The 19,992-nt window shown below is 53.2% G+C and overlaps 1 protein-coding gene across 1 annotated transcript; it reads left to right on the top strand.

The window, feature by feature from the left end:
- Window positions 1-266: 266 nt before the first annotated feature.
- SARDH (sarcosine dehydrogenase) lies at window positions 267-18,506 on the top strand (the record flags this gene model as incomplete). Its single annotated transcript, XM_079544918.1, has 20 exons — window positions 267-582; window positions 1,181-1,359; window positions 1,678-1,857; window positions 2,341-2,464; window positions 2,578-2,678; window positions 3,727-3,831; window positions 4,358-4,487; window positions 5,923-6,009; window positions 6,112-6,202; window positions 8,070-8,211; window positions 9,165-9,248; window positions 9,583-9,696; window positions 10,246-10,384; window positions 10,627-10,740; window positions 12,121-12,268; window positions 12,548-12,641; window positions 15,462-15,624; window positions 15,870-16,038; window positions 16,457-16,592; window positions 18,381-18,506. The coding sequence occupies 20 exons, from the start codon at window positions 267-269 to the stop codon at window positions 18,504-18,506; spliced, it is 2,742 nt and encodes a 913-aa protein (XP_079401044.1).
- Window positions 18,507-19,992: the final 1,486 nt, after the last annotated feature.

The raw sequence follows: 19,992 nt of genomic DNA, 5'->3' as shown, positions 1-19,992 counted from the left end.
GAGCCTCCTTGTGTATTTTCAGGTCCCTTTTGTAAGCTGGGCCCCTCTGAAGGGTGTTTGGAAACTGCTGTTTGGATACAGTTCCCTGGTGGATGGGGGTCTGAGCTCATGCTGTCCCCTGTTGGACTCCACTCGCTGCCACCATGCTGCTCTGGGTGCTGCTCAACCCATTGCCCAACATGCACGTGCTGTCACCAATACAACCACTGTCCCAGTAGTGACCAGCTGGCACCCCTGCTCACCATCTGGGATCTCTGCAGGTTGACATGTCCTACATAAGCTGTGCCCTGCGGGTGGCTGCCCCCCGTCGCCTGCCAGCCCCCTGGAGAAGCCCCCGACCCTACAGCAGCACGACAGGACCCACAACCGAGAAGAGCGTTCCTTACCAGAAGACACTGAAAGAAGAAAGCAATGGGAGCACGGGGCCCAGCCGACCACCCCCAGCCTCAGCCGAGGTGGTGGTGGTCGGGGGGGGGAGCCTGGGCTGTCAGACCACCTATCACCTGGCCAAACTGGGCATCACCAACGTCGTCCTGCTGGAGAGGGACCGCCTGACAGCGGGCACCACCTGGCACACGGCTGGTGAGCTGCAGGGATGGGAGCTTGTTGTTGCTGTTTGTGACCTCACGTTGCAGCAGGGGAGGTTCAGGTTGGATACTGGGGAGCGTTTTAGTCTCCAAAAGAAAGGTGCTGTACTGTCACAGCTGCATGGAAAGCGCTGGAGTCACCATCCCTGGGGTCTTCCATAAGCGTGGGGATGTGGCACTGAGGGACGTGTCAGTGGCTATGGTGGGATGAGCTTGGGGATCTGAGATGGCATTTCCAACTGTAAGGATGCCGTGATTGCTATTATTAATGCTATTGCTATTATGGTTAATAATATGCCAATTTTCTTTGGCAGGAAGGGGGGAAACTACAAGAGTTTAACTCGGCCATCATTTTCGGGTGCTGTGTCTTTCAGGGGTAGTTCTCCACAGAGCCCCAACCCCCCTTTTCCTATTCATTTAACACCCAATCAGCACAAAATCCATGATCTGTCGCTCTCCTAAGTAGCCACGAGATGGAGCAAGAGCCCCAGCGGGGTGACACTGCCGCGAGCGGGACGGGGGGGGGGAACCACGGAGCGACCGGAGCTCCCACCTCGGTCCCACTCGGCTCCGTCCCACGCTGTCCTCCATAGGTTTGCTGTGGCAGCTCCGTCCCAGCGACGTGGAGGTGGAGCTGCTGGCGCACACGAGGGATGTGGTGAGCCGCGATCTGCCGGCCGAGACGGGGCTGCACACGGGCTGGGTGCAGAACGGGGGGCTCTTCATCGCCTCCAACAAGCAGCGCCTCGATGAGTACAAGCGGCTCATGTCGGTAGGATCAGCCCTCAGCATCCCCCTGGGACATAGCGTTGGTCTGTTGGGGTTCGTTGGGTTGGCATCAGGCAAGATGAAGCGCAAAGATGATCCTTTTTTGCCCTTTCAGATGTCGTTTTCCCAGTTTCAGAGCAGCTTGTGTGCAGCCTCATCCCATATTCCCATGCAGATCATCACACCCACCTCCAGATGGAGGGTTTGCCTTAGAGCAACGTCATCCCTGGGCCATGTGGGGGACTGGGGAGCAAAACTTTGTCCTTGGGATTCCTCCAGCATGGGATGAGTTCATGCTCATGGTTTTCTTGTCTGCTGGCAGCTGGGGAAGGTGTACGGCATAGAGTCACACGTCCTGACCCCGGCACAGACCAAGGAGCTGTACCCACTGATGAATGTGGACGACCTGTATGGCACTCTGTACGTCCCCAAGGATGGCACCATGGATCCTGCTGGCACCTGCTCCACCCTTGCCAGAGCAGCAACAGCCAGAGGTGCTACGGTAATGCCTAATTACTGATTAATGCCTGCTGGCCCTCCACCTTCCCCAATTCTGTCTCCAGTAGTTAGATCTTTGCCCTGAAGGATTGTTGTCCTATTGGGCTTTGGTGACTCTTTGGGTCACGGTGATAAAGGACGGAGGAACTGGGAAAGTATAGGATGAAGAAAAGACCGTTAGGAGCAAGATGAGAGCCCAGGGCAGGTTCCTTGGGTTTAAGGCACACTAACACACCCCACTCCTCAAAGCAGGAATTACCAGTGTGTGGCTTAGCTCATGTGCAAGGCATGGACATAACAAATGTCCTCTGCAGTTGTGGGTACACAGAGGTGTGGTTTGAGCCTGGAATGGAGAGGAGTGTTACTGTCAGCAGTTAGAGGAGTCGCTATTCCAAAAGAAAGATGGCCAGAACCCTGCTGAGCTTCACCTTTCCCAGTGCCAGGGGTGATCCCAGCTCTGACTCTGCCTCTTTTTCTCCACCTTCAGATCATAGAGAACTGCCCCGTCACCGGCATCCAGGTCAGAACGGATGACTTTGGGGTCAAGAGGGTGCATGCAGTGGAGACAGCCCATGGGACCATCCAGACTCCTTGTGTAGTCAACTGTGCAGGTACGGATGGGACAGCTCTGCTTTGCACAGCATGTGCCAGGGATGCACCAAGCCCATGTCCCCCAGCTGATGTGTTCTGTGTGCCCCAGCTGATGTGCGCTGTGTCCCCACAGGAGTGTGGGCGCGTGCCCTGGGCCGGATGGCAGGTGTGCACGTGCCACTGGTGGCAATGCATCACGCCTACGTGGTGACCGAACGCATTGAAGGTATCCAGGTGGGTCCTGCACCACTCCTCTGTGTGCTCCAGTGATGGTCAGAAACAGAACCACCCCTCCTTGCCTCACAGGACCTCCAGGACCCCCTCCCGTGCTGCAGGACCAGGTTCTGCGTTCACCCCCCTAGCTTCTGGTAGCACAGACAGCTGCCTGCCTTATTAGAACCATGTTTAGTATTTAATGATGTTACAACTAGCAGGATCATTTTTTATTATTTATTTATTTGTTCTCAGTGGAATTACTGTAGGGTCTCTGACGTGCTTGGTGTCTGAAAGCAGCGCTCATAAAGATGCCAAACACCTTCTGAACGAGCAGAGCTGCTGTAGCTCTCCAGGCACTTCTGCACCACCCTGAGAAATCTGTTCCGCCTTCTGGCTATTGAGAACGGCTCAGGAGCTGAAGCAAACTTCATTCACTCAGGTGCCAGGGCTTGCAGAGTAACACTTTAATTAGTTTCCACCCTGCTGATACAATCTGAGTTGGAGCTTTCAGTCCTCGATGCCTCATATTCGGAAGTGCTGGTGTCTGTTCACCTTTCCATCCCAGTAACTCTGCTGGGCTGTGCAAACACAGCAAGGGAGAGGCTCAGAGCAGAGGCTGCAGCTTGCGAGCCCCAGTGCATCCTGCTGCATCCACTTCATTTCATTTGTCAACATGAAATGCAGGAGGCCCTACAACAATACCTTGGCTCTGTCTAAATGTTCACCTATTCATCATTCACAGGCACAAATCCCTCGTTTGCTGCGTGCTGCTGTGCTTTTATTTTCACCCATGTAGGTGGGTGGCAAAGCCAAGCTCAGAGCAGGATCTGGGATCAGACCGCAGCCATTGAGCCACTTGGAATCAAGCACCCAAATTTTGGGGCTCCCTGAGCTCCCTCTCTCCCGTTAGGTTGGGAGTGCAGAGGGTGGTGCAGCCCAGCTGTGGTCCAGCTGCACGCTCAACCTGCTCAGATGTCTCTATGGGGATGGGCTCGTGGGCACATGGGGCTGTTGGGGCTGCTGCAGCTCTCAGCCCTGGCTCACTCCTGCACCTCCCTTCCTGCAGAACATGCCGAATGTTCGGGATCACGATGCCTCGGTGTATCTCCGTCTCCAAGGCGATGCCCTTTCCGTGGGTGGCTATGAGTCAAACCCCATCTTCTGGGAGGAGGTGAGCGGTGCTGGGAGGCTCTTGAGGGAACGAGGCGGGTTTGCAGGGGACCCACATCAGTGGGGTTGGGTGCAGCAGTGAGCTCCTCGTGGCCCTGCTCTGCCCAGCCTGACCATGGGCTGATTTTGGGAGCTCAGGAGAGCATTGCCCCCGTTGGTTTGCAGGTGATGAGGAAACCAAGCAGTGCTCAGGTCTAACCTTGCTGTTCTGCTGGGTCCCTGTATCTTAATTCGGGCTCTGCCCCAGCCCTTACACTGCATTTTTCAATGCCTCTGTCCCAAGGAGGAGGGAGTCCCTTCATCAGATGATGTCCATCCCCTGACACATCTGTAGTGTACAACAGAACATGCAGGGGCTTTGGGTTTGGTGCTGGCTTTGCATCTCTGTACTGAGCTGTTCTTAAAAACCCACTGGGATCTGCAAAGCAGCTCTATTTTCTGGGGCCACAGAGGTTGGTAGGGCTGAGAAGCTCTTACCCATCAGCTGTGCTCTAATTTGTGTCCTGATTCCTGTTTCCCACCTTCAGGTGTCAGAGAAATTTGCCTTCAGCCTCTTTGACTTGGACTGGGATGTTTTTATGCAGCACATCCAGGGTGCCGTCAACAGAGTGCCGGTGCTGGAAAGGACGGGCATCAAATCCACTGTCTGTGGGCCAGGTAATGCAGTGCCTGGGAGCAGCAATCTGCTGCCTTCAGGCTGTGGGTCCCAGCAGATAGGGAGGCTAGGAGAAGAGGGCAGTTTTGTGGGATGAGCTGGAGGTGCAGGAGCTGACACAGCTCTGCAGATCCTTGCATGCCGTCACTGCCCTATGCTCTTATTCCTGATCCAGCCCATGCACTTACATCCCATTTGTCCCTTCCTTGCACTATGCTGTGGGACATTGGGGTTTGTGGGAGCACTGATCAGAGCCTATGCTGGTGGGTGTGCATTCTGGTGGGGACAAGAAGGGCTGCCCAAACCCTGAGAGACACAGAGAGGACCCATCCATGCTGGGGCTGCAGTGGTGTCACTTTCCTGGAGGTGGCATACCAGGCTGAGCCCTGCCTTCTTATGGTGCAGAGCTTGGGGACAAACAAAGGTCCCAGCTGGTGCTGGGGCTGCTGACCTGAGAATGGAGCATTTTCTCAAGTAGCGACTGCTGATTTCCTGAGATTTATACCATTATTGTGGAGTTTTATTTATACTATTATTGTGGACTGTGGAGTTTCAGGCATCAGGCCTGAAAACATTTGGTTTGCTTCCAGTGCCTTGCAGCCCATGCAGGTAGGAGTGATGGCACCATCGAGTTGAGCCATAAGCATTTGGCCTTGAAACCCTCCACATGCCAAAAAAGAAATCCTTTTTGCTGAAGCACTTAAAGGGAAACCCTGGAGAGCCCTGGGAAGGAGCTGGGCTGTACACAAAGGGAAAGCAGGGCACATCTCTGGCCCTGCAGCATGCATAATGCAGAGGCTGAGCCCTGGCTTTGATTGAATTGCGGTGTGGTTGGAGCTGGGGGCCTCCAGCAGGCAGCTGACAGCTTATAGATAGATGTCAAGTGTTTGTAATGCAGTGGAGTAATTTGCAAAGGGTCAGCACTCCTCCTTTTCTTGATTTAAAGGTGCTGCTGGTCTGCTTGCCACAGAGGAATCAGGCAGGGCTGGAGCAAATAGCAAACACTTGTTCTTTCTGCTGTGCTGTAAATATTTCACCACCAGAACAGAAAGCTGCCCCTCAGTGAGGGAGTTCCTGCAGTGATTATGGGAGCAAAGTTTGGGTGCAATGCAGACCCAGCTCACATTTTGCACGGTTGCACAAAGTGCCCTAATGCAGGGAGGATGGCACACCTCCAGCAGGGTGTTCTGCACTGCCCTTCACGTGTGGGAGGTGCACCAGGGATGTGGCTGATGGTTGTGTTGGGAACAAGAGCTTTGGGCAGCAGCAATGGCTTCACCGAGTAGCTTAAATTCCTGGCACTTCTCAGCAGGAATCAATAGCAGTGAAAGAAAAATAGAAAGAGGAATGAAGCCACCAATGGCAGGAGCAGGATGAGGTCAGAGCAGGATCTCCACGGGACAGATCCTGGCTGATGCATCTCTCTGTGTCCTTCAGAGTCGTTCACAGCTGACCACAAACCTCTCATGGGGGAGGCTCCAGAAGTCCGAGGTTTCTTCCTCGGCTGCGGCTTCAACAGCGCCGGTAAGAGAGCGCAGGAAACCCCACTGCGTGCATCCCAGTGTGAGCATCACAGCCCGGCAGCGATGGTGCTTGGCCTCATTGGTGTCCTCACCTCTTCCCCAGGGATGATGTTGGGAGGAGGCTGCGGGAAGGAGCTGGCCCATTGGATCATCCACGGCCGGCCGGAGAAGGATATGTACGGCTACGACATCAGGCAAGGCTGTGCTGGCACCCAATGGGGAGCAGGGGGGTGGGTGTCAAAATCGGGTGTCTAGGCAGTGTCCGTGCCACAGCTCCTGTCCCCTGAGGAGCTGGAATCAATTAGGCCCATGGCTGTAATGAATTTACACGTGGGATTTATCTCATTTGCCTCATTCTGCTTCTACGCAAACTGCGTCCATCAGACTCAAGGAGATTGCAGTGTTGAGGAAGGACGGGGTAATTATGTTTGGGTTGTGTTGTTGTTCAATTAGTGCTGTGCCTAATCTTCTAAGTTAATAATCGGGGGTGATGATTGCAACTGGAGAAAGATTAGTGCTCCCTCTCTGCAGCGCTGCATGGGCCGGGAGATTTGGGCTGCGCAGATGTTGGCTCTGTAATTGCTTTTGACTTGTTCAATCGTGTCTGATTGGGTTTGGGCTTTCTTGCAGGGCTGCTTGTGACAGCAACAAGCTTGTCAGGGATAGATCTGTGAAAATCACATTGCTTTGATGGGAACGGTGGTAAACAGACCATGGAGCCAGCATGGGAGCTGCTGCTAACACATAGAATCACAGAATGGTTTGAGTTGGAAGGGACCCTAAAAGGCCATCTGGTCCCAATCCCTGCAGTGATCAAGGACACCCACATCTCCACAGGGTGCTCGGAGCCCCTCCAGCCTGACCCTGGCTGTCTGCAGGGACGGGGCATCCACCAGCTCTCTGGGCAACCTGTGTCAACGCCTCACCACCCCTATTGTAAAACACTTTTTGCTCATATCCAACCTATGCTGGTTTGCAAAGCAGGCAGCAACCCCATGGCCCCCATGGCCCCACCACAGCAATGGTGCTTTGCCAGCTGCTGTGCCACTGGGCATCGTGGCCGTGCACAGCCCCGGCTCCTTGGGGTGCTCCATCCTTCTGGGCTTTCCTGCGCTTGTCAAGCTGATAGCAGTCCTGTTTTGTTGTTTATTTATTTTCTTTATTATGATTACTGAGCTCCTCTTTAAATAACTCCCGTTCCCTCACATTTAAATATTTATCCTCTCAAATCACTCGCTTGTAAATATTTCATCTGGCAGCTGTTGCTCCTCTCCCTGCTGTCAAAATGCAGCGTGGTGGTGGTGGCAGGGCTGGGGACATCCCCTGCCATGTGTCCACTGCCATGTGTCCCTACCATGTGTCCCCTGCCACCTGTCACATGTGGGCAGAGTGGGGAAGAAAACCAAAAATACCATTCTGAAAGATCCTGTATGTTACATTTTGCCTTGCCTTCTGCGTGCTGCTCTACAGAACTGGGGACTCTGGGCAATGGGGACAAGAGAGATGCCACCAGCCAAGAGGTGACAGTCCAGGAATCACAGGGCTATGGCACAGGGTATGGCAACAACACCCCGAACCCGTGCTGAACTGGCACATTCCTTCAAGGAGATCTTTCTATTTGAAAGAGGAAAGCATGTCAAACAAATTTAAAATGCTTTGGGTTTTATTTATATTTCAGTCTAGGGAGAATTGGATGAAAAATGCGAGGAATGCTTGTGGCTCTCTTCCTCTTCTTGCATTTCAGGCTAGGTTGTGCAAGAAGAGCTCTCTGAGGTTTGCCCAGTGCTGAATCAGGGCAGAATTAACCTCAATTTCTCTCATTTCTTGTTTTTCCCCAGCGGGGTTGTATCCTGCTCTGGTAAATCTGACAGGGCCTGGGGATGGCAGAGCCATGGGGACAAGCATTTTGATGGGCAAGAGACGTGATTTGGGTTTCTCTGCTCTCCTCCCTACAAAAGGGAGTAGAAATCACAATTTTACACCACGGCAGCCGCCAGCACCTCTCACTGCCAGGCTGTGCCTGGGGGTCCTACACTCACCATCCCTTTCTCTGCCCTTCAGGAGGTTCCACCATTCCCTCACCGACAACAACTGCTGGATCCGGGAGCGGAGCCACGAGTCCTACGCCAAAAACTACTCGGTTGTCTTCCCCCACGATGAGCCGCTGGCAGGGCGCAACATGAGGAAGGACCCTCTGCACGAGGTGGGCACCCCCGTGCGTCCCTGCTCCCATCCATCAGCGTGGCACTGCTCACCCCGCTGCGCAACGCAGGGATGCTGGGCTGGGCTGACCCCAAATGGAAGTTAGATGGTGGAGACGCCAAACGTTCCCCTATGACTCAACGTAGCGCAGGTCAACGGATGATGAAAAAGTTCAAAGCAGAGCTCAGAGCCCCCAAAAACACTCACAGAGCCCAGCAGGGAGCTGAGCCCTTTCCAGTGACTGCAAATTCACACTGCAGCATCCCTCTTCCAACAGAGAGCAGTAAAACAGACATTCCTCTCCACCGGCCCCCGATGTTTGGTTGACAGCTCCGTTGTTTTCTGTCACCGAGAATGCAATTTATTTTTTAATAGTGTGTCTAATAAGCAATGCCCATTTGACTGACAGCCTGGTATTTATGCATGCAGCTCCAGTACATGTGCTTGCGTTTTATAAATAGGCACTGAATCATTGCTGAAATATTCTGCAAAGTGTATTCTTTTCCGAATGGAGGTACCCAACAAAAATATCTTAATGGATCCCTAATTAATTGCTCATGGAGAGATTTTCCTGAGAGCGCAGAGCAGGAATGAGAAGGTTGCTGTGTGAATCTCTGATGTTGTTGGTGTAATTATGGAAATCGTTGGGGAGATTGGTGCTATCTGCATTCAGTGCAGTGCAAATTCAGTGCTGAAGCAGTGATCTGTGCAGTGCAGGTTTTGGTGCTTGTAGTGTTGTAAGGGGGACACAAACATCAGCCAGTCCATAGGGCAATGAGGAGTTCTGCTGGCTTAGAGGGCAACCCCAGGAGCTGATTTTGGCTGCTGATAGCTGATGCCAAGGGGTTGCGAGTTGGTTTTTGAGCGTACATTGCGGGTGGCTGGAGGAGGGCTCAGAGAAAAGTGCTGCTTTTAACCTTTTTGTTCCCATTTCTCTGGCTTTGTCTCAAGCAGGAGCTGCTCCAGCAGGGCTGTGTGTTCCAGGAGAGGCATGGCTGGGAGCGGCCAGGTTGGTTCAGCCCAGGAGGAGCAGCTCCGGTAAGCACAGTGCCGGGTGTGCAGGGCGTGCTGCCCTGAAAGCAGTGCATCTCCCCAGAACAGGTCCATGAAAACATCCATTAATTCACTCTAACAATAAGCAGAAGGACTTCTGTGTGCGTGTCTGCCTGTCCCTCTGCAACAGGCAGCCGTAATAGGGGGCACTGGTGTCCCTTCTGTACATTGGGAGCTGTGGGAAGAGGCACCCAGATGAGGACCTACCAGTTCAGCCATGTCCCACATCCCTCTGCCTCTCCCTGCATGGTGTGGAGCAGCCCTTTGGCTTCAGGGTTCCTCCTATTACCTCCCCCCCATCCTCACACTTCTCTCCCAGGTTCTGGATTATGACTATTATGGTGCTTACAGCCGGGAGCGGCACAGGGAATACACCTACAACCAGCTGCTGGCAGATGAATACACCTTCGACTTTCCACCACATCACAACACTGTGAGTGCGGGGTGGGGGCACATCTGGAGCTGGTGGGGGTGATGGAGGCCCCAGAGCACCTGCGGCACTCTGCCTTTGGATAGAGCTGGGGAGGCTCAGGGGGATGGAAACTCAAAGCTGGGGGAAACGTTCTCCGAAAATGAAGTGAAACGCATGGCTTGTGCTTGGAAAGCTCAGAAGAGGCCATGTGAGTTTTATGGCTGCTTTCCCAAAGGAAAGAAATGGAACCATCTTGGGGAAGCTTCACCTGCAGAGCATTGGCTCCCCAGCGAGCTCAGTGTCCCCAAACTGCAGTGCAGAGCGAGGGACCCGATGGAAATGGGGGAGGGAATGCCTGGTTTGATCAGATGAACCATTATTATTGATAGCTCTCACTGTGTTACTGACATAAGGAACGAGACAGGGCGTACACTGACTTGTCACACTTAACACTGACTTTTCATGTCTATTTTGAAGCCCTCCAGTGAACTTTTAAGTCACCAGGTGTGTATCCTGGTGGTACTTCTCATTACGTAAATGGTTTCAGCAGTGTGTTTGCTTTAATTTTAGATCAAGAAGGAATGCCTGACGTGCAGAAATGCCCTGGCTCTCTTCGACATGTCTTATTTTGGGAAGTTCTACCTGGTTGGCCCCGAAGCCACCAAAGCAGCCAACTGGCTGTTCAGTGCTGACGTGAGCAAAGCGCCAGGTACCGCCAGCCCCTCTCATTGTGCGGGGGGCATCCTGAACCAGAGCGCGCAGCGGGGGCGCAAACCAGCTTTTGTTTCGTGCATGTTACAACCCTAAGGGGTAAAAGCCTTGCTCCCATCTCTGGGTAGGGCACGGTGCACCCAGGTGCAATGGTAGTAATCGGTTTGTTTAAGAATTGGGATAAATGTTGATGCTCCCCATTGCTGGGCAGGGCAGGTGGGCAGCGTGTCTCTCCCACAGGCAGCACCGTGTACACCTGCATGCTGAACAAACGTGGAGGGGTGGAAAGCGACCTGACCGTCAGCAGGATCAGCCCTGGTGACCCCAGCTCCCCGCTGGCCCCCGCCTTCCAAGGTAAAACCCTGGGCGTGGGGCAATGGGGTTTGTGCCTCCAGCCTGAGCCAGGCATGCGGCTGCATCCTCGGGATGCTCCCAGCAGTGGGATGGGAAACCACAGTGATGGGCTCAGCACAGGGCTCTCTGTCCTTGCTGTGCTTAGGACCATGCGTGGCCGCGGGCGCAGTGCTGATAGCATTTACCTAATGGCAGCCACCTGTTTTTTTCCACTTCCACCTCTCGCTGTCTATAACCCAATTATCCCCTTTGTGCCGGGGGCTTGTGCTGCTCGTCGGTGTTATTGGGTTTCTTCAGGCCAGGATGGTGCTCTGACCTCTCCCAGAGCCCTTATCAGCTGCCATAAAGGCGAACTGAAAGGAAGCAGAGCAGCCAGCCCTGAGGGCAGGAATGGCATTAGGGAGCAGCAGGGGAGGAGGGCACCAAATTGGGCTGCAGCACCACTGGCAGCACTGTGCTGTACTTGTGCTGTGGCACTCTGGCATCCCAAACCCCTTTATCCCCAGTGCTCAGGGGCAGTGTGGTGATGGGGAGTGGTTGGCAGAGCTGCAGGGTTTGACAGGTGATGGAGAAGCTGAATAGGAGCGAGTCTATTCTTCCAATTACAGTAGGTGGCTGCACTTATTATCGTTATGACAGAATATCAGAGAGTAATTTTGTAGTGGCAGGAAAGGAAGAGGAAAGATCGATCGCGCAATAATCAGCTCCTAAACCACATCCTTGGGAATTTTTCACCCAGGATTATCAACAAGATGAAATTCCTCCTCATACTCACACGCACAACTCCTTGCCTACCCCTCCCTAACCCTGAGCCCCAGTGAACTTACATTACAGGACTGCAGTGGGGTTGGATTCCCAGCACAAAGGAGGCTCCCATCTCCCACGTGCAGAGGTTTAGCCCAGCTCCTTTGCACCATTCCCTTCTTCCTCCACACCACGACATTGATTCTTTCTTAGACAAAACATTAAGATTTTTTGCTGTTGTCCTCAAGAACAGAGAGTTTTCTCTTTCCATGATGTTTTCTCCCACGTATCTCCAGGGCTTGGGCAGCTGGCAAAAGCTCCATCAGCAGGGCTGTAGTGGGCAGTATCTCTGAACTCCCCCCTGTGACTGGGGAAGCTGCATGCAAAGGAAAGCAAATGCAGTGAATTGTGAGGCTCCTGTGGTCCTTTGGAGGCCAAAAGCACTTGCATTATGCTACCTTTGACTTCAGCCCTTAAAACTCCTTGCATAAGAGTGGAGCAGCACCTACCAGGGTTGCTCAAAGTGCTCCTTTTGTCATGGCCCCACATCCTGACTTACACTGAGCAGAGCATCACCCCCAGCCCAGTGCCGTTGATCTTAAAGCACTGTTGGGGTTGGGGGATGTCATTTTCCAGGAGATGGTTACTACCTGGCCATCGGTGGGGCCGTGGCTCAGCACAACTGGTCACACATCACCACAGTGCTTCAGGACATGAAGCTGCAGTGCAAACTCATCGACTGCTCGGAGGAGCTGGGCATGATGAGCCTGCAGGGTCCACTGAGGTGAGTGGGCTTGTGGCCTCTTTCCCTGAGCCCCATTCGTGGGATAAGATCCCCAACCCATCCCACCGTGCCCGCTGACCTTGTCCCCAAGTGCCACATTTCCACAGTTCTTAAACACCTCCAGGGATGGTGAATTCACCACTCCCTGGGCAGCCCATGCCAACACCTCACTGCTCTTTTGGAGAAGAAATCGTTGCTATATATCCAACCTGCTGAGAAAGCAGCTGATGCTCACCAGGAGGAGAGCAGTGAGCTCTCTGCTTTGCTGTTCCCCCACAGCCGCACTGTGCTGCAAGAGCTGCTGGACACCGACCTCAGCAATGAGGCCTTCCCCTTCTCCACCCATAGGCTTGTGAAAGCTGCAGGATGCACGGTAGGACAGCACTCGGGGTCCCAAGGGATGTCTTCTACTGCCTATGGGTTTGTTTGAATGTCTTCACTGGGAAATGGTTTCCTCTGCAGTGTGCAGACAAGTTTTGGGTTTGTTTTTTTTTGTTGGAAAAAGCCAAAAACCACGATGGGAACTGGGCATGATGGCTTGTGCATGGTGATGCTGGAGGGAGCTGAGGGCCCTCAGGCAGATGAGGGGTGAGCACTGGTGATAGAGAGATTTACGTGACACTCCAGATCCCTTCCTTTACCCTTAAAAAAAAAAAGGAAAAGAGAGGTAGGGACAATTTAATATGAAATGTGTCACATCCTTCCTGGAAGGGCTGAGGAGCCTGAGGACTCAGTGCATTTGATCACAGAAGAAGCCTGACAACCTTAAGCTTTCTGTTTAAGCACGGATCATTTTGCATTTGCTGAGAGTTCAGTGCTCGTGTCTGCGGTTATGCAATGGGACATGGGGATGGCCACGTGCCAGGGGCTGAGCCTTGGGGGTGATGAGGGGAATCCAGCCCCACTGCCCACCCAGGGGGAGCCGATGTGTTTTCAGATACTGTTTTTTTCCCCAAGATTGTCATTCAGCAAGAAAACAGCACGGCTGGGAAACAGAATCTCATTTTCTTGCTTACTTGCTTGATGACATACCCAGTCAATTCCAGCTAAGGCCTTGTAACTGGGAATGGTGGTTAAGAATACACTTTGAGTTCTAGGCAGAAATCAGCTGAAGTAGTGCAGTGATACCGGTTACGTGGGTCTCTACATAGCATCCATTGGTGTAACAGTGGCTGTAGCAGGAAACAATGCTTCCATTTGTTTATTGACGGTGTTGTAGGAAATAATGCAATTTTGGGACTCACTACAAATCTTCCTGAAAGTGGCTCAAGAAAATAACAGTAGGGATTCCTCCTCCTCCTCCTCCTCCTCCTCCTCCTGCTTTTCCTCCTTCTCCACCTGCCTGGTTTGTGACCCCAAAAAGAGCCCCCTGCTCTCAGGGATGGGCTTTATTTGAAGTCATCCCCAGGGAAAGTGTTGCTTGCTTGGGGATTATGCCATGTTGTGTGCTGATGTAGCCTAAAACACCCTGAACAGGAGAGTTTGTGGCCACAAAGTGTCAAAACATCGTGCAAATGTTGATATCAGGGAAAACCCTTCTGCGGGCTTATCTTGGTTTCCCATTGACAATTACCCCATACAAAATACTTCCATGCTGTGCTATGAGAATTGCCCCACTGGGGTGGGTGTTGGTAGCACTGGTGGGATGGGGCTTGATGCCACCCCAGACAGTGACACTGTGGTCCTGGATGCCTGGGGGTACAGCCATAAACTTCGTGCCAGCTGCCATTGGAGCAGGGAATGGGACAGGAGTGAAATTGGGTTAAGCCACACACGTGGACACTTTTCATTAGGAATTAAAGTGGCTTTAATTCGAATGCAGCCGGCTGCTGAAAGGCTTGCTGCTAAATCAAATAACGGCCATTTGGGTGGTGAGGAAGAGCTTCGTCAGGGCACAGAGCACTTTTAAGTAAGGCACCTCCAGAGAGGGGATGGTGGCACGGGGGACCCTAAGGCCAGCCCTGATTGCAGCTCACCACATATCACTGTTAGTACTGACAGGCTACAGTCTTCCCTTGTAAGAGCTGTGACAGCCTCACAGCATCTTCTAATAATCCACTTATCCCTCTGAAAGGTGTAGCAATGTTCTCATCTGCTGGAATGTCATTGGTTTATTTGCATTTTGCTTCAAGTTTGCAAAAATTTATATATAATAATAATAATAATAATCCTGTCCTACAAGGGAGAAAACTGCTCACAGAAATGTTTTGGTGTCTTTTAAGTGCAAATGCCCTGATTTAAAGGAAGAACAGCTTTCCTGCCCTCTCAGGGTGAGCTCAGAGGGGCTGAACGCAGCCCAGCAGCCCGAAGTGGGAGCTCTGAGGTTTTTGTGCATTAACACAGAGGTTGAACAGAATTAGCTGGTGAGAGAGGAGAGTTCCTGCAGAGTTAATGACTCTGGAAATTACCAATTGGTTTGTGAACGTGTATATATAGTGTCTCTCATTGTATTAAACAGCAGTGAAAGGGCCCCGTTTGAATTTCACTGCTGGGTGTGGGGTAACGTTCAGGTTTGAGCTTTCTAGAATAATCAAAATGCTTTTGAACTGTTGCTCAAAGACTCAGGAGTTGATGCTATTTCATAGCTCTGTTTGAAGCTGAACAGAAACCTCTGCTCCCTCTGGGCCTGCTCTGTGTGTTACACACCTGTATGCAGCCCCTGTTCCTCTCCATGCAAGCCTAACACCCGGTGCCCCACATTTTCCAATCATCCAGGTTTCCTACAACAAATTGCTCGGCCTTATTGTCATGATGCCTGGTTTCCTGCAGCAGCAGCCTGGTTGGGGCTCTGTGCATTCAGTGTTGGATTAATTACACTGCTGGGAGCGATGCTACAGAGCGCTGCCTCTGCTGCGGGATCCTGAGCATCCTCGTGGGGTGGGCAGGGTGTGGGTGGGGATGCTGGGCTCAGCCCTGGGTGCCAGCAGGAAGCTGTTGGGGGTGGGATGCATCCCCAAAGTGCCACATAGAGAGCTCACAGCAGGACGGTCCCACTGGGATCTGGCTTCTCTACCCCACCAGCAATACAGCAGATTTCAGGGACTGAGGGATGCAGTGCCCATAGGGTGTAGTGGATCAGCAGAGGGAGACAAAGGTCCGGCTGGTGTGGGAGCATTGCTGCTGACCGACGGTCGCTGCCACACTGCACAGCCCTGCTCTGCCCTCAGGGATTTGGGGCTTTTGTACTCTGCAGGTGCGTGCCATGAGGCTGTCCTTCGTCGGTGAGCTGGGCTGGGAGCTGCACGTGCCTCGGGAGAACTGTGTCAGGGTGTACCGGGCAGTGATGGAGGTGGGCGCCCGGCATGGCATCACCAATGCTGGCTACAGAGCCATCGATAGCCTCAGCATCGAGAAAGGTTTGAGCTTCCCCTTATGGCAGCACTTGTTGCTTTGCTTCTGACCTAATGTGCAGATGTGTTGTTCCCAGCATGGGGGTGGGTTAATGAGGATGGAGGGCACCGGAGCAACTTTCCCATCTGTGGGCTCCTCTTGAGGGTGCTTTGTCCAAGGCCGAGTGAAGCAAGGGATGCCCAACAGGCTGCTATCCCGGTCTCCAGCTTTTGCTCACCAAGGCTGGGAGACCCCTGTTTGTTCTCTGCAGGATACAGACATTGGCACGCAGACCTCCGCTCTGATGATACGCCACTGGAAGCAGGCTTGGCATTCACCTGCAAGCTCAAGTCCAGCATTCCCTTCCTGGGACGGGAGGCCGTGGAAGCCCAAAAAGCTGCAGGCATCTTCCGCCGCCTCGTCTGCTTCACCACGGATGAGTAAGTGCAGTGCACTGGGGCACTTCCATGCTCCTCTGCACCCAGTGCCAGTGTGATGAGACTCACAGAGCTCCCACCCCGCCCCATGCATGCACACGGGGCTCAGCTCCCACCTGCTCAGCTGCTTTCTGTGCTCTAATTCAGGCTCTAATTTAAGTCCCACCGCACATTCCCTGCTAGATACTTAATGGGAGCTGGAAACAGTGTGACAGGGAGTGGGTTGATCGTGTTGCAACCGGAGCAGCAGGAGGGCTTGTGAATCAAGCTGGAGAGGATTTGACTGCAAAACAGAGGGGGCTGTGAGGGCTGCAGCTCCCATGCCAGGGGGAGCCCCAGCACATGGGGCTGCCGCCTCCAACCCCCCCTTCCTCTGCTTTGTGCCATTCCAACCTGGTTCTTTCCTGCCTTTACCCTACAGGAAGGTGCCGATGTTTGGCCTCGAGGCCATCTGGAGGGACGGCGAGGTGGTGGGCCACATCCGCCGGGCAGATTTTGGCTTTGCCATTGACAAAACCATCGCCTACGGTTACATCCGCGATCCTGCGGGGGGACCCGTGAGTATGGCACTGCCACGTCCCTCCCTGTGCCCAAGGGTTGGCAGGGATGCACAGCACCCGTGTTGGAAGCCATATGCACAAATATGTTGCTGGCAGCTGGGGTGCGAGACATTGCACCCTCCTGTCCCTCCCCCGTGCACAGTGGTGGTGGCACAGGACGAGATGGGGAACGATGCTGCAGCTCAGATGCTGCACTGTCCTCACTGGTGGCATCCAGACTGCCACACAGCATGGCCCTGCCACTGCTATCCACCCCCAGCACTTTCTCAGATGTTAATTGCAAGCAAGTATTTAATTGCGGTGGTAAATTAACGGACATTATGGGAGCGACTAGCCAATAGGGGAACGGCAGGTTCCTAATTAACCCTGGGAGACTCCTGGCTGGTAAATCAGGTGCCCTCGTTAAGCAGTGTGTTATAGACAGAGAGCTGTGGGCCTATGTGGGGACAGAGGGCTCTGGGTGATGTCCCTTGGGACTGGCTCTCTTGCAGCACATATGCTTGTGCTTTAATCCTCTGGCTTGCCTTAATGTTTAATCCTGTGTTAGTGCAGTGCTCCTGAGTCAGGCAGTTCAGGGTTTGAGCTATCTCTGCAGCCTCCCGGGGCAACATCTCTCTATTTTGGGGCACAGAATAGGTTTCTCCTCAGGGCAGCTTTGTGCCATTTGGCACAGGGAGAGGGATGGGGATGTGTGCAGATCAGGGGGATGCAGGGCTCAGGACTGCTCATTTCCTTTGGGGAGCTGTGCAGGAATATTTCAGTGAGTATTTAAGGGGTTTCAGGCTGTCCCTGTCCCAAAACCAGGAGGTGGCTGCAGGCTTTGAGATGCTGCAGTGGAGTCTCCAATAGGTGACCCCATCCTGGGACCCCTATTATGACTATTTCCCCCTGTATTTAGGTTTCTCCCTTCCCTGCCATCCCAGCCACCCCTGCCTGCCCCAGGCAGTGCGATGGAGGTGATGGGATGGAGGTGGCACGGGGACAGCCCCCTCCTGCCTGCAGCGAGGCACCAATGCGGCACAGCAGCACTGAGTGCACCCCGCCGGGCACATCGATGACAACTTTCCCCTCTCTTCCCTCGCTGTAGGAAATTCTCTGTGCCTATAGGGCCGACAATAGGGCCGACAATGGGGCTGACAGCTGCAGACGCCGCAGGGAGCAGTTGTGCTTACAGGGGCTGTTTGCGGGGCCCCAGCCCTGCCAGTTCATTGTGCAGCCGCCTGCGGAACGCGGCGCTCATTAAGCAGATGTTAATGCACAGCCTTAATCTCTCTTCTCCCTGTGCCTAACTCCCGTTTGATTTACGCCGTGACGAGGTTTGCTGTGTGGGCAGAGATCTTTCCCTGCATTAAGGCATTTTGGGTGCTGGTACTGGTGAAGGGGGCATCTGCAGGGAGATGCTAGTGTGGTCCTCTCCTGCAAGCAGCGCCTGGCTGGGCATTAGTGGGGACTGACCCCATTGGGTGTGCATCCCCCTGCTGCCCACCCAGAGTCTATTTGTGAGACCACCCGACTTGGATGCTGTTGAAAAAAAAAAAAAAAAAATAATCCCCCAGAAAAAGAAATACTGGTTTCTTTAACTGCATGCTTTTAAAAATCTGCTTTCCTCCTCTCTGTGCATCCTCCTGGGATGGCAGAGCTGGGTTATCTGCAGAAATCACTGCTGTAGGGTTGCATGGCAGAGTCCCCTAAGCGTGGGGAGGGTTCAGAGATGGGGCTTGGGGGTGGGGGAGCTCTGCCTCCTGGTGCCTGGCTGTGCCTAACGGGGGGCTCTCTGCCTTGCAGGTCTCACTGGATTTTGTGAGGAGTGGCAGCTATGAGCTGGAGAGGATGGGAGTGCGTTACCCTGCCCAGGCACACACCAAGTCCCCGTTTGACCCGGACAACAAGAGAGTGAAGGGCATCTACTGAGAGCCTGCAATGGGGAGAAGAGAATGCTGCTGGCCCCGTTCCCTGCCTGGCAGTCTGACGTGAACTCACTGTATAAATTTGGGTCAGATTAGAAGAGGAGGAAAAGATTCCAAAAAGTCCAAGAATTTTGTTCCTGGATTTTCTAAATGAAGCAATACCACTACAGCAATAATTCTCTCCCATGGGTTAATCGACCTGAAAACAGTGTTTTGCTTGACTGCAAATGAAATGGTTTCAATTTTTGACTTTGCTGGAAACCCTTTTCCCCCTAAACATAGTTTCACGCCTCTTGGAAATGAATGTTTTAAGCTAAATGTCTGTCATTAATACAGCCATCACCTCCAAACCTGCCGTCCCACCAGGCTCTGTCCCCACTCTGATGGGTGTCACTGGGTTGGGGCTGTGCCCTGGGAGCCTGGTGGGTGGAGGGACATGGGTAAATGGGTGGCCCCTCAATAGTTATAGCCCTGCATATCCCTTGGGAAGGAGCAGGGGCAGGGGATGCTCTCCCTGCTGCAGGATTCTTCTGAACCGTGATGTAATTGGTTTTATCCAAGACGGTTTTAAGCATGAGCTTCTATTGGCTTCATTGGTAACTGTCACCTAAATCCCTTTAAAAATCGAGCCCAGAGTGCCCAATCATTCCCTGCTCACTTCAGTTTTGTTTGCTTTGCTGAAGGGCTGTCTCTGTGCAGGAGATGGGGAGGGCTGATCCTCCTCGGTCCCAGTCATTGACCTTTTCCATTTCCAGCAGCACAAGAGCAAAGGCAAGTTTTGAGCTGTGCATCCAGAGAGCAATTGGTGCCCCAGGGAGTGCCACTGGCTTGCACTCTGCTTTTGAAATGAGGAAAACATGATGGTGCCACACAGCACCTTAATACTGAGCTGGGGGAAAGATTTCCATCTTCTGTCCCTGGAGAAGACTGGAAAATCCCAAGGGTGACTGCAGCTTGGATCTGGCTCACTCTCATACATACTGCATGTATGTGTGGGTCTATGTGTACATCCTCTGAATCTGGAGGATCTCCACATGTGTTGGCCCACACAGAGTGTCCCCACTGGGCACTGTGTGCTCAGCTCGCTGTTCAGGGTTGCTGGCAGCAGGGCTGCCCTGCGGTCCCCACGCTGGCACCATCCCAAAGGTCACCATGGAGGGGGTGATCCATTGCAGGTGCTGAGCTGCCAGCCCCAGCTCCCAGCCCTTCCCTGGTAGCCACCGGCCCCTCTGCCCCATGCAGGTAACCTATGGAAACCACCCTCCTCTTCCCCATAATCAGAGGGAGCAAAAGGACAGGTCCGTGGTCCCTTTGCTCACCCCATCACTGAGCTGTTTTAATTACAAATGAGCACAGACAGCGAGGGACTCCGCCCCATCCTTCACAGCACAGCAAGGGTCTGATCTCTGCTGAAGCTTTTACCTGCCTGAAGAAATAATCACATTCCACGCTTTTCATTTTATTCCCTCTGACTAGCTCTGCTTGCTTTG

The sequence above is a fragment of the Tetrao urogallus genome (genome assembly GCF_951394365.1).
Source record: "Tetrao urogallus genome assembly, chromosome: 19".
Lineage (NCBI taxonomy): Eukaryota > Metazoa > Chordata > Aves > Galliformes > Phasianidae > Tetrao > Tetrao urogallus.
The sequence above is the reverse complement of the archived record's forward strand: the minus strand, read 5'-3'. Positions and strand labels throughout refer to the sequence as shown.